The sequence below is a fragment of the Hibiscus syriacus genome, unplaced genomic scaffold (assembly GCF_006381635.1).
Source record: "Hibiscus syriacus cultivar Baekdansim isolate YM2019G1 unplaced genomic scaffold, ASM638163v2 tig00110429_pilon, whole genome shotgun sequence".
In the NCBI taxonomy this organism is placed as follows: Eukaryota; Viridiplantae; Streptophyta; class Magnoliopsida; order Malvales; family Malvaceae; genus Hibiscus; species Hibiscus syriacus.
In genome coordinates this window covers 7,509,842-7,523,977 of record NW_024062733.1, presented here as the reverse complement: position 1 = coordinate 7,523,977, position 14,136 = coordinate 7,509,842, and the positions used below count along the sequence as shown (strand labels likewise).

At 34.5% G+C, this 14,136-nt stretch overlaps 3 protein-coding genes across 5 annotated transcripts; 2 read left to right on the top strand and 1 right to left on the bottom strand.

The window, feature by feature from the left end:
- The first annotated feature begins 1,463 nt into the window (after nucleotides 1–1,463).
- Nucleotides 1,464–3,202, top strand: LOC120125134 (nuclear exosome regulator NRDE2-like). Its single transcript, XM_039143624.1, has 2 exons — nucleotides 1,464–2,017; nucleotides 2,425–3,202. Exons 1-2 carry the CDS (start codon nucleotides 1,470–1,472, stop codon nucleotides 2,999–3,001), a joined length of 1,125 nt encoding a protein of 374 aa, XP_038999555.1. The 5' UTR covers nucleotides 1,464–1,469; the 3' UTR covers nucleotides 3,002–3,202.
- A 2,529-nt stretch (nucleotides 3,203–5,731) lies between these two features.
- On the top strand, nucleotides 5,732–8,361 carry LOC120125135 (UV-B-induced protein At3g17800, chloroplastic-like). Its single transcript, XM_039143625.1, has 4 exons — nucleotides 5,732–5,881; nucleotides 5,971–6,122; nucleotides 6,910–7,205; nucleotides 7,287–8,361. The coding sequence occupies exons 2-4, from the start codon at nucleotides 5,979–5,981 to the stop codon at nucleotides 8,107–8,109; spliced, it is 1,263 nt and encodes a 420-aa protein (XP_038999556.1). The 5' UTR covers nucleotides 5,732–5,881; nucleotides 5,971–5,978; the 3' UTR covers nucleotides 8,110–8,361.
- Nucleotides 8,362–9,392: 1,031 nt separating this feature from the next.
- On the bottom strand, nucleotides 9,393–13,715 carry LOC120125133 (protein FAR-RED ELONGATED HYPOCOTYL 3-like). Of its 3 annotated transcripts, XR_005516335.1 has the most exons (9): nucleotides 13,566–13,715; nucleotides 10,779–12,979; nucleotides 10,628–10,684; nucleotides 10,388–10,456; nucleotides 10,247–10,312; nucleotides 10,072–10,140; nucleotides 9,946–9,987; nucleotides 9,735–9,844; nucleotides 9,594–9,666 (listed from the first exon to the last, which is right to left on the bottom strand). XR_005516335.1 is itself a non-coding variant. In XM_039143623.1 (8 exons), the coding sequence occupies exons 1-7, from the start codon at nucleotides 12,933–12,935 to the stop codon at nucleotides 9,788–9,790; spliced, it is 2,517 nt and encodes an 838-aa protein (XP_038999554.1). In that variant the 5' UTR covers nucleotides 12,936–13,119; the 3' UTR covers nucleotides 9,393–9,666; nucleotides 9,743–9,787. The 3 variants fall into 3 exon arrangements, 1 of the variants encoding a protein (XP_038999554.1); XM_039143623.1 differs by lacking the exon at nucleotides 13,566–13,715 and having other exon boundaries at nucleotides 9,393–9,666; nucleotides 9,743–9,844; nucleotides 10,779–13,119; XR_005516334.1 differs by lacking the exon at nucleotides 13,566–13,715 and having other exon boundaries at nucleotides 10,779–13,119.
- Between the last annotated feature and the right edge of the window lie 421 nt (nucleotides 13,716–14,136).

The window sequence follows — 14,136 nt, the reverse complement described above, 5'->3', positions numbered from 1 at the left end:
TTTTGAAAAGAAATTTTCGGGTTAACTATTTTGGTGGTCCCATATGGCATTGTAATTTATGGATCTTCGGGTCGGACTGAATTAAGGTGTTACAGTTTTAGTTCTTAAAACTTATACAAACCTATTAATTTAATCGTAATTTGAAATTATTTAATAAATTTAATCATTCATATGTAAAAATTACATCATTTTAGTCTTTATTCTTCTCTTAAATTACTCGTTTTTCTCCTAGAAATCTTATATTACTTTTCTATCGATTTCTTAATATAATAACAGTTTAACAATGACTTGTAGTTGCTTAATACAATTATCCAACTATTGTCTTAATCTAATTAGACTTGTTTTCCTTGACAATGTCGCACAAAAAAGAGATTAAATTGATTGAACTTTTAATTATAAAGGATCATTTGATCGACGAAATAGTCAATACGATCATTTAATACGAAATAATCAACGTGATCATTTGTTCGACAAAAATCATCGTTGATGATTATAATATTAAAAGAAATTTAAAGTAAAGTCGCAGGTTGCTACTAACAATTTTGTCAAAGTTAATTTTAGTTATCGACGAATTTACTTCAGTTTTTTTAACATTTCAAGACTAAATTGTAAAGAAAGAAAAATGAAGAAAATATATAAATCAACATTAAAAGAATTATGGGCACCTTTTCTTATATTATTATAGTTATTTTCTCATAATTTTTTTTATTTTAATTTGTATACTTTAATTTTATTTTATTTTAATCTCAAAATAGAAAAAAAGGTAAAATTATTTCCTGCTACAGATAATTTTACAAATTATTTAAGAGTAAACTACGAGTTTAGTATCTAAATTATCAGTTTTAGTTATTTTTAGTAACTAAACTTTTAATTTCTTTGAAACCATGCATAACGTCTTCATTTTAGTACCCGTTAAAAATTCAACATTAAGTTCTGAAAAAAATTAAAAGTTTAGATACTAAAACGGATAAAAATTGATAGTTTAGGTACTAAAAGCGTTAACATTTTAATGACAAAGTACTAAAATGAAACAAAAACTAAATGTAAAATATGATTTTGAAAAAAATTGAAAATTGAGATACTAACTAATAGCTTATGCACTAAACACGTAATTCACCCTTTATTTTTAAACATCGTCAAAACGTTTCTAAACCCCTAACTAATACTTAAATATTTCATGTGTATTCCCATATCCCTAATTTTTTTAAACACGTCTATTTTCTTAATAATTTAACTAAAAAGAAAACAACATAAAGCATAAATAATTATATTACAAATTGAAAACTAAAAAATAGAGAGTATTATAATTGAATAATTTTATTTATGAATGTATATATATTTTAAAATAGATTATATATTCATGAATATGTAAAGCAAGCCAACCAAAATCAATTTTATGATCCATTTAATCGATTTTTTTTGTTTGTCGATGTTTAAAAGCATCGTGGAGGAGGTGGTATGAAACGGGAATGGGAATGGGAATGGGAATGGTAAAGATGGATGGAAATGGCGATGCAGTGGACGACCAACACCAAGACCCAAATCCCTCTCTGTTTCCTCTCTTTCCTGCTGCCGCTGTCCCCGCTTCTACAGTCGCTTCTTCTAGTAGCGTCCCCCAATGGCTTTCCAACCCTAGCTTCACCAACTATCTTTCCCTCGTCAACGACGTCGTTTCCTCTCTTTCCCGCTCCCTCAAGGTAGAAGAAGAAGAAGAGGAAGAAGAAGACGAAGACGAAGGAAAACAAAAGCAGCAGGAGAAGAGCCACCGTTCTTACGAGCTACTTGAGGAGGAGGAGGAGGAGGAGGAAGAAGAACAACTAGAAGAAGATTCTGATGGAGCAAAGTACGACGAGAGAAAAAGGAAGAAAAGAAGTAAGAGGAGGAGCAAGAAGAAAACGATTTCGAAAGAAATTGGTGATTCCTTGTCTAAATACAAATCCAAAACCTCTCATTCCAGTGATTATTATTTTGATTCTCATCCAGATCTTGATAACTTGGCCTACGGCTCTCTCTACAGGTTCTCTTCCTCTTTTCCATTCACCATTCTTTTGTTTTTGTTACTTTAGTCACTTTGTTATTTCTCAGGTTAATATTACATTGTGTTTTTGTAAAAAGAAACTACACCATACGCACATATACACATGTATCTTTATTTCTAGAGTACACATGGATAGTATGAAAATCAGATATTGCCTTAATCTCTGCATATTTGACATTTCATTTTTGACTTAATTGTTCCTGCTATTACCTATTCAACTTGTTTTGTTTCTTTATGGTTTCTGCTATCTCCTATTCGTCTTGTTTTGTTTCATAATACTCAAGCATAGGCAAAGTGTGTTAACGGTTCCCTTGGTTCCCCTATACACTTAAATTGCTGAATCTGAAATATTATGAATTTGGCTGTCTAACATTATTCCACTGCAGGATGGATGTTCCGCGTCATAAACTTAGAAATCCTGAACAATTATCTGGATTCATGTACCGTCGGACTCTCAGATTTTCAACATATGATAAGGATGCTGATATTGATGCTTTGGATCCTAAGCTAAAGTCTGCTGGTCGATACTGGTCTCCCAACAATGCTGCACTTGAACACCATAAGGACCTAAAGCGTCTTCCTCGTTATGCTCCCAAAAATTCTTCAGAAGTAGTTCGTGCTGATTTCATTCCTTTGACGGATATTCAATCATCTCCTCAACGTGGTGAAGGAAGTTCAATCTCAAACAATTCAGTCATTGAAGAATCATGGGAGGATGAAGTGCTACGTAAGACACGGGAATTCAACAAATTGACCAGGGAGCATCCCCATGATGAAAAAGCATGGCTAGCCTTTGCAGAGTTCCAGGACAAGATTGCGAGTATGCAACGACAGAAAGGTGTTCGCTTACGGACTCTTGAGAAGAAAATTAGCATACTCGAGAAGGCAACTGAGCTTAATCCTGATAACGAACAAATCTTGCTTTGTTTAATGAGGGCCTATCAAAAAAGAGATAATACTTAAGTGTTGATTGGGAGATGGGAAAATGTGCTTATGCTGCATTCTGGGGAGTTATATGCTGTGGAGAGAATTCTTGCATGTTGTTGAAGGGGAGTTCTCCAGATTTAAAGTTTCAGATATGAGAAAAATGTATGCACATGCGATCCAAGCTCTATCTGCTACCTGCAACAAGCAATTTAGACAGGTTCTTAATCTAGTGCATTTTATTTTATTTTTACCTTGGTTTCTCTGGTTATAGCAATTAGCTTCCACAACCTTGAAGCAGCCTCCGGAGAATGGTGCGGTCGTTGAAGCCACCAATATCCCTATCGAACATAGTAGTAACCGGAATCATAATAACCCCAAATCAATGTTTCTTCGGTGCAAGGTGCTATTGTTGTAGAAAGTATTTGGCCGCAGCATCTTCATCATTAAAAACGTCGCATACTTCATCTTTATTCCATTCTGGCAAACCTGAATGCATGAAAGCACAACCACGTATGGTATCCACCGGCAAAGCAGAATAGTTAATAGTATCGGCGGATCGAAAAATATTTTTCCAGGGTGAGCACATATATGCTAATAACAAAAATTTTGTACGGGACAAGTACAAACAAAATTTCAATATGAACATTGTCAATAAAATGTAAAACTAACATAAAAAAATTCAGATTCTACATGTGGGAATGTGCACACCCTGGACACTACATACATCGGCCACTGGTTATCGGTTAAGGTAACTAAATTAGATACGCCCCATTTGTCGTTTACCAGGTGTAATTTGTTCACTCTGATACGCTCAGAAAAGGCTTAAATCGCTTTATGCATGCCTTTCCAGGCGTAAGAACTCTTGTTGCCAATCGAAGTGTTAACGAAATCACCATTTGGTAAATATTTCGCCTTAAAAACCCCAGATAGTAAACAATTACGATTCTTAGTCGTCTCCATACATGCTTACCTTTCATCGCTATATTAAAAGAATGAAGGTCTCGCAAATCAAGACCCCCTCGATAGTTAGGTGTGCATATGGTCGATCAGGCCACAAAAGGGCAGAGGTTTCGCAAATAAAGAGTTGAAGTTTTAAAATATTGACAAAAAAAGAGAGCAACTAATGAACATTTTAAATGAGACAGAGATAATATTATTTATCTTGTACAAACTAAGTTACCTCTAGTTAAATAGATGATTATTATTATTAGATGTTTGATTTTCAAATACCTAAAACTACAAAGGTGATGGATTTTTGTTCTAAAATTATTATTATTTTTAAAAAACATATATTTCTTTATAAATTTATAAAAAAAATATTATTTATCTTATATTTTGAAATAAGCAAAGCATTTGAGAGTAACAGGTGTAGTCGGCTCCCTTCTCGTATGGTCCCAACTGTTCTACTAAAAATAAGCTTAAAAATTTGAAATAAATAAATAAATTATTTGTAAAAGACCCTTATCATTCGTATTTAATAAATTAAAAATAAAAGGCTAAATTCTACAAATGGTCCTTAAACTATTCTCAAATGATTTTTTACCCAAAAACTTTTAATACTCATAAAAGACAATGGATCCCGGACAAAAGGCATTCGGCTGCAGTTCAAGTGATCTGAATGATTCAGAGGAAGGAAAACAGATGAAAGTGGGGAATATAATCTTTACTTTGTATACGGCCAATATTGTACAACAAAATCATAACCACGGTCTTGAATATATACGGGTAGAATCCGCTTAAAACTAATAGTTTTTACACTAATCTATAGTTATTAAATTCAAACTTAATTAAAAATCATAACCCATAAATAAATATCTTTCAATTCAAGTAAAACACCATCTCTTTTTTTCTCTAACCCATAAATCTTAAATCTTAACCAAGAAATATTATTTTATTGCGAGTTAAAAATATTTATTTATTAGTTATAAACTTTAGTTAAATTTAAATTATTTATTTAATTAAACTTAATAGTTATAAATTAGTGTAAAAGTAATTAATTTTACATAGTGTAAGCGTGTGTATGAAATGGATATAAAAGACACTTTAATCTTTAAGCACCCAATATGGTAAAACAATGCATGAAATGAAACACAGTTACAGTGTTACACAGATCATTAGAATCAGGTATGGACGTATGGTGTGAACAATTTTGCATTTAGGATCCGTTTAATTTATAGCAAATAACTTTTTGAAAAATAGTTTATATAAAATTAATTATATTTTTGAAAAAATAATTTCTGAAAATAATTTACTAAGATTTGGATGAAGTTGTATAATTTATTTTTTAGTTATTGGTAAATTTTATAAAAATTATTTATTATAAATATTGAATATTGGAAAATAATATAATTAATTATGAAAAAATATTAAAATAATTTATTGAATGTTATTATTAATTTTTTATAATTTTATAAATAAAAATATTAAAATTAGTATAACTTTTCAAATTTAAGGTTGAAGCGATCAAAACATGTTTCAATTGAAAGTTCATTGACTAAACTAAAATGTTTTAAACTTTAATTATTAAAATAAGAGTGATGAGAAAATTGAGTGATGAAACTTGTAATTTACCCTGAATTAAAAGAGATGGGAATAGGGGCAATACAGTAATTTTTAGAAAGAAGAGGGGTATTGTTTTAGGGTTAGCAAAACTAGCCGAGCTGTTAAAACGTTGATTTTTTTTTATAATGACATTCTTTAATGAAAAGTATAAATATAATAAACAAAGAAATGGTAGAGCACTAAACCCATTTTGCCATTGAATTTTTCTCGAACCACTAAACACCAAACGCCCTACGGGAAGACAAACCCTAGTCCGGAGCTGGTCGAATCCCCCACGCAACAACCCACCTCGAACAGGCAAGAGAATCAATAATAAAAAATTAGAAGTCTTGCTTCATTTGTTCTCCCTTAAAGGTAAATCTTTTGTCCCAAACGACTTGTAGTTTGCTGGGTTTTTTCTTCTTTTTTCGGTTCTTTATTCTGATGGAATTGGTCTTCTCCAGTGCCGAAGATGGAAGCAGCGGTTTCTGTGGTTGGGTCTTCTATGACACTTCATCGACCTTCATGTCCGGCTGCCAGATCGGCTGTTTTAGCTGCCAATGGTCCTCTTTTCCCACGTTTTTCTGCAAATCTTAGCAAATTATCCTCGATTATGGTATCGATTTAGCTTCTACCCTTTTTATAGAAGAAAAGGATTCTACACTTTTGGTTCTAGATCCTTTTCTTCTTTTAGTTATGTGATTTTTTTATCCGTTTTGCTATGCGTGTAATTTATGAGGGGAAAAGGGGGAAACCTGATATTTGCGGATAGGTGGAGTATTCGGCCGGGTCTGAGTTAAAAAAATTTGAGTTAGTCGTGAAGAGTCCTATTTTATGATTCATACTTCATTTAAAAAAAATTCGAGTCGAATTGAGTTGAGGAAAGTCGAGTCTAGTTGGTCGGTTTCTGTTTAAATTTAATTGTAACTATTTATAATGTTATGGTATTAACTGATTTCAATCTAAACGGCATTCTATAACAATATACATATATATTTATAAATATATAATGTAGTGTTGAGGGATTATTCTAGTCTTATTTATAGCTCAAACTTTATGAAAAAAATTCGAGTCTAGCCGAGAGTTTTATAGCATGAGTTGAAAATTTCAGTTTTTTTTTAGTAAAGTCGAGTTTTGCTAACACAACTTGCAGACCCTATTGGCTTCTACGTTCGAACACCCTTTTTAGCTGATTTTGAGTTATTGTTGTTTTCATTATTATTGAACGGAATCTGTGGGTAGATTTTTTATGTTTCCATTTTTTAAACCGAGTTTTTTTCCTATTAATTTAAAACTGTTCCGTTTGGAAGCAAATTTTATTATTGATACTGAATTCTGCATATCCAATTTACTCGGGAACTATGTATTTGATTTGGTGTTCTCACTTCTAAAATTCATTGCAGCTTTATTCTTCTGTTTCATATTCAAAATCACGGAGTAGGAGGAGAATGCCTTTGGGGAGTAGAAGAGGCATGGTTGTGAAAGCATCAGAGTCTCCCGACTCTGCTGAACCGAATACTCAAGTTGCACCACTTCGGATGGAGTCTCCGAGCGGTCAGTTTTTGTCTCAAATATTGGTAAGTCATCCGCATCTTGTTCCTGCCGCAGTTGAGCAGCAGCTTGAACAACTTCAAACCGACCGTGATGCTGAAGAAAAGGAAGAGTTGTCTGCTTCAGGCACAGATTTAATATTGTATAGGTTAGCCTCTTATCTGAGTGTTAGCTATTTAGACTTGAATTGAAATTTTGTCTCATGGGAAATGTTTTGAATCTGTTGCAGGAGAATTGCCGAGGTCAAGGCTAATGAGCGAAAAAGGGCATTAGAAGAGATTCTCTATGCATTAGTTGTGCAAAAGTTTATGGATGCCAATATTTCCTTGGTGCCTGCAATTACATCATCTTCTGCAGATCCTTCAGGTCGGGTGGACACATGGCCTAGCCAAGAAGATAAGCTTGAGCAACTTCACTCAGATGAGGCTTACGAGATGATTCAAAACCACCTAGCACTAATTCTGGGAAACCGATTGGGTGATTCAAAATCTGTAGCACAGATAAGTAAACTTAGTGTCGGGCAAGTCTATGCTGCGTCGGTGATGTATGGATACTTTCTTAGGCGGGTCGATCAACGATTTCAGCTTGAGAAGTCCATGAAAATCCTTCGAAATGCTTCAGATGGTGAAGAGAGTAGTATTGAGCAAACTGTGGGGGACGACACGAAACCTTCCTATCAAGCTGTTTCATCACACCCTGAAGTTTCATCCTTGTCTACAGGCGGCATCAGTCCCGGAGGTTTCAGTAACGAGATAAAGCCCTCTCGATTAAGGACTTATGTGATGTCTTTTGATGGGGAGACACTTCAGAGATATGCTACAATCAGATCAAAAGAAGCTGTTGGCATTATTGAGATGCACACAGAGGCTCTATTCGGGAGACCCGAGATTGCTATAACTCCTCAAGGGACTGTTGATTCTTCCAATGATGAGCTTATTAAGATTAGCTTTGGTGGTTTGAAGAGACTTGTATTGGAGGCTGTCACATTTGGTTCTTTTCTATGGGATGTTGAAAGTTTCGTGGACTCGAGGTACCATTTTGTTACGAATTAACTATGTCAAGCTACAATCCCTGCCTGCCGAAGCAAACTAAGTAGTAGGGAGTGTGGGACTAAGCTGATCAATTTTATGATTTTGCGTGTAAATTTGGTCTGTTATTTAGTAATTTGCGCACACACTATGTATATAGTTATGCTCTACTGTTGGAACATGTATTATCTGGTTCTGAATTATATTCCATTGCATGTGTAGTGACACATTGCTTGGAATCCACATGATATAATCGCAAAGATCTCTTCAATTTTATGTTAGTTTTAGGTTCATTATACTACTAGCTGAAGTGGACAACGACTTTCAACATCTTACGATGAACCAAGCTTGGGGCAATTTGATCAATGCCATTTATTTCAAGTTCAAGCAATCACTGGCTTTAAGCATCATCATCATCTTAATCGTATTCATTTATGGTTTCGTCCGAAAATTTTAGTTATTGAACGATATCATTATTATAAAATAAATAAATAATCCAACCAAATTACCATAAATCAAAATTTGGAAATAGCTAAAAGAATTTTCAATCTAAAAAATCAAATGAAAAACATTGCAAACATCATCAAATTACAAAACCCACATTAACTTTAAAATTAAACTAAAAATCTGGATGTGTCATATTTAACGTACTACACAACAATTTCATTTCACTGACCATATAATTCTTCCTGTGAAACACAATCTCCGAATCAAGATAAAACAACATTTAGTCCTCAACCTGTTCCATAAACTTTTCTTTGTCCACACTAGTTCCCCGACTTGAAAACTTCTTCCAACTTTTGAAATTAGAATTTTTGTTATCTTGATATACAGCATTTTCGAAGTTATGCCATTTGAAAATTTTAAAATACATACTACACAATCTCAAGGTATCATGTCACTTTCATGACAAAATTCGAGTTCTGGCAACTCCGAGACTAACATGGACCACAATAAAGTTTAGGGAGATGTTGGGAGAAAGTTGCTGAATCCATATGACCTGGACATGACATAATAGTATTGTGTACTTATATGACTACTAATATATATAATTAGCTGACCCTTTTTCCCATATGTAATGGGGTAAGGGGGAGGTATGATAGTAGGCTGCCCCCAACGCCAAGTTGAGAGCAGCTTTCGCGAGAGACCTCCGAATTAAGAAATGCCCTCCGTGGGACTCGATCCCACGATCACAAGGTTAAGAGCCTTGTGTCCTACCAACTGAGCTGGACGAGCATTTCTTTATATGACTAATATATACCTATATAATAATCTATATATTTTACGACTAAGGCGTCGTCGTCATCAATCATCATAACAATAATACGCAGCAGCATAGCTATAACTGGGATTCAATTCACCCAAATTAGGGGGTAACAATCACAAATGATAATACAACGGACTCTACATGACTCGATTTCTATCTTAAATCTTACAGACACCAAAAAAAGAGAAACATCACTTTTTCTGGCAATGATCCGATATGCCATATCATACCTTTTCCTTTCTTCACAATCAAAGTTGGCGTCAAAACAATCTTCCCTCTATCCATCATTTTCAATATATTCATCCATCTTCGACCTGCAAATTAAGACATTCTTCTTCAACCCATAAATCATTAAATTAATAAAATAATAATAAAAACATACCAACCGACCGGCAAGAAGCCTAAAGCACCACCTCCACTGCGAGAAAAGCAGATTCATGTGTGTCTTGATGCATCATCATGTAACTGTGTCACTCTCACATTAGGGTCATCCTGTCATGGGGAAGACCATATAGATGTAAGAAAGTCCTGAAACAAAACCAAACCAGTTTGACCACGTTATGTTAGCACTTAGCACTGTGTGGAAGACTCACCCGAATGTAGAAACTAGGAGATCGAAAGAAATCCATTGGTCCCTGTTGAACAAAACGTAAGTGTATGCGAAGTTAGCATTTGAACTCGGTAATAGAAAGAAACTAATGCACAAAGAGATACTATACCATCCCAGGCATGGTTTGCTGAGAGCCATAGTATCCATCATGGCTCGTTGCTATGGTGTTTAACTGTCCCTATGAATGAAAAAGCCAAATTGAAAATTAATCCCCTTAATGCAGTACATATTGCATAAATAAAGCAATCTAATTGACTCAATATGGCAAAAAAAAATGAGAATACCAGCCCCTGAATTGCCTGTTGATTCCCATAATAATTATCACGAGGTGCCATTAAATTAAGTTGAACCTGCAAAAGGCATATAACATGTATCTGAATATAACTGACAGAAAAGATAAATGAAATCAACTGTAATAAGCTTACCATTCCTTGGACACTTGGTTGTGCACCAAAGTAACCATCTATGGCTACTGATCTTGAGCTTAGTTTATCCTACAAAAACAATGAGTGACCAGATTCAGACCAACTTTATTCCAAAAGCCTGAGAATTTTCTTGATTGCAAAGGCTTCAATAATCTCATTGTTGTGCTATTAATTAATGCAGGTTTCGTAAATCATTTAAACATCTATCACTAGTCTGCTAATTTATAAAACTGGACTAACCATTTGTTGCAAACCATCTGTTGCTGCAACAGTCAGTACCTCCTGCTCTGAGTTTCCCTGGACGAAAAAGAAAAGAAAGACCCCTAAGTCTGGAACGGGAATAGAATCTTACAAAAATTTATTGACATGAGAAACACTATTTATAAATAACCTTTCTTTTTTTGGTTGGATTCTTTTTCTTATTTGTCTTGCTTGTGCTTCTGCTTTGATTGTCTTCTTCATTACATATCATACCCTGAGTGGGAGATGCCACAGCTTCTGCAAGGCTCTTGTTAGAAGTATTTGCACTCAAACAGTTCCTAAAAGCTTCTTCCAGGCTTCGGAATGCAATATAGTAGCTCTCTTGAGACAATGAACCCTCCTCAATCAACTTCATTGTTCGTTGAAACAGATCATTGTATCTCTGTGCCCTAGACTGCACCTGTTCAGATTCTTCTCCCATGAAATTCCTGCTCTTTGCCTCTTTCGTCCATCGTTTCAAAATATATTGAGACGGGATGGCTGAGTGGCCATTTATTTGGAGAACTACCATAGTATGTCTGCAGAGATACCCTTTGTATTCGTATAAGCGGCATATGCAAGAAACTTCTGCCTTCATCTCATTCAAAGTAACAATAAAATCCTGATCCTTTTCAAGATCTTGAACTCTAAAAATGCTGCATGTTGAATCATGATTTTCTTGCTTCGGATGACAAGCAATCGCACCCACAACCTCGGTTTGAAACTTCTTGAATAATGTATGTGTATATACCCCTGCAACACTCTTCTCAAAAGGTGATGGGGATTTTAGGGTAGGCACTTTGCTCCATGAATCAGAATTTGCTTTGGCTTCCACTTCATACCTATCTTGTAAAATTGCTTCATAATGTTTCAAAAAATCTTGCACTGAGGTCTTCTTATGGACATACTTGTCGAAAAATGAGTTCACACTCTCACTTCGCTGAACTGTAGACATCCCAGACAACAGAACATTCATCATATATGTTGGCACCCACATTTTGCGGTCTTCATACAACGATTTCATCCATTCATCATCTTTGAGTTCAAATCTATCAAGAATCTTCCACCACCTTTTGGCAAACTCTTCATCTGTCCATGACCTGTAGATGCATTTCTCAAATTTTGCAGTAAAGTTCCCATGCTGTTTGATTACATGACCAATATTCTCAGAAACCTTTCCTATTATGTGCCACAGAAAGAAGCAATGATGAGTATTAGGAAAGATTTCCGGAACAACTGATTTCAGAGTTCTGTCTTGGTCAGTTATTAGGACTCCAGGAGATTGCCCACCCATTGCTTTCAGCCATGTCTGCATTAGCCAAGAGTATGTCGCAGCACTCTCATCTGATACAAATGCACATCCAAGTGGAATGCACTGGTAATGATGATTAACTCCAATAAATAGTGAAAGAGGCATCTTATATTTGTTTGTGACAAAAGTGGTATCAAAAGACACAGCATCATAAAAATAATTGTAGTCATGCCTACTCTTTGAATCAACCCAAAACAAACATTTTAGTTGCTGATCTTCACCCACGTCTACTGCATAAAAGAAGTTTGAATTTATGTTCTGCATGTGTGTACAAAATTCGAGTAAAATCTTAACATCTCCAGCTTCTAATGCCAAATTTCGACCTTTATCAAAAGGATTTTTGGGATCATTCTTCAGACCAACAACATTTTTATATTCAGCAAATTGTCTAGCCATTGCAGCATACATCCTTCTGTTCTGTTCACTGACAGCTTGGGCTGGTAAAAGTTCATGGTTATGTTCTTTCACAAAATTATGTATAACCCATTTTCCATCAGACCTTCTCTTCACATGCATACTTGCTTTACAGTCTGTCTTCGAACATGATCGGCGACCAGTTGCATTTTCAGGGTCTTGCTTGCTTTGTCTAGCACGTGGGCGATTAAAGGATTTGTCAGACTCCCTTTTGGTCCCATACCTAGAACAGGCAAACTTTGCATCAATAAATTCTCTTGAAGTTTTCGAACGTCTGCTATTTTGTATAGCAGTGTTGAATCCCACAGACCGAGAATATTCTTGATAAAAAGAATATGCTTCTCCATGTGATTCGAACTCCATACCAGAAAGTGGCTCGAGATTCGTATCCCCCTTGAAGGTCACCATATCCATAGCAGAAGAATGCATTTCCCCACAATCTTCCGCATGTATATCCTCTCCTACAACCTGAACCACTCCATTATGCAGCGCTTCATCGCCATCTAACATATTATCAATTCCATTTGCATCTTCGTATTCCTTACACTGTTCACCGGAAGGTAACCTAAGATTTATGTCCATGATTGGAACTAGTTTACTTCAACCAACTGTTTTCCTGAGTGAACCTGAAAAAATAAAATGTGGAAGGATGACATCATGTCAACACAAAAAACCAGAGCAAAGAACAATTCACAATAGCCAACTCTGATTACTATAAAGAGAGAGAGAAAAACTAATTCAAGTCCTCTTTAGCTCTTGACCTGGACAAACATACACATAAAATAAGTAAATTAAACCGTAAGTTGAACATGCGAAGACAATTTCCCTAATACCAACATTCCAAACGAACAAAGAAGTTATAAATTTTAATAAAGGTAAGATTTTTAGCCATAATTAGTTAATAAGATCCGGCAGGCAACTGATGCTTTAACATCTGCAAGCTAAGATTAACGGGAAAAATAATCTTGAATGAGATGAACCCAGAAAAAATCATCAGGCAAAAACAACATCAATGCAACAAAATAATCAAGCAGGTTTCAATCATATACTGTTTTTCATATTAAAACAGCACAAAAAGGAAAAGAAAAGGCATTGGGGTAAGGGAACCGAATTCAAGAAAAAAGAACAGGGAAATAGGCATAATTTAAAAAGCGGAATCGGAAAGCAAGTAGTTGATGAAGGGAATTTAAAAGAAGAAGAAAAAGAAACCACCTGAAGTTGAGGTGAAATAGCATGAGAGAGTGATGATTCTGCGAAAACCAAAGGCGAGTGGGTCTAAGGCGCGTAGGAGATGGGGGGTTTGGGAGATTTAGGGTTTCTTTCCTATCGTTTCCACTCGCTTTCCTCTCACGCTCGCCAATTCGGGGATCTCAGACTCTGTTCTCACATTCACCCGCCTCTTTTATGAGTAAAGTATCATCTTTCTATCATTTTTATAAGTAAACTACTTTATCTATTAGTTAATTTTTTTATTTATCCATTTAGTTATTATTTTTTTTAAAATTATATTTAATGTTATATTTTGATTTTATTTTAATTATTTGTCATTAAAAATCAACAGTAATATTGATGTAATATTTTTTAATTATTTCTTTGATGATATGATATTATATTATGATGATATATTAATGTTATCGTTATTTTTAACAGTGAGTGATTAAAACATATTTAAAATGTAACGTTATATATAAATTTTAAAAAATATTTGATTGACCAAAACAAAAATTAAATAATACGTAAGTGACCAAATAAGTAGTTTACCATACTTTTGTTATTTCATTAT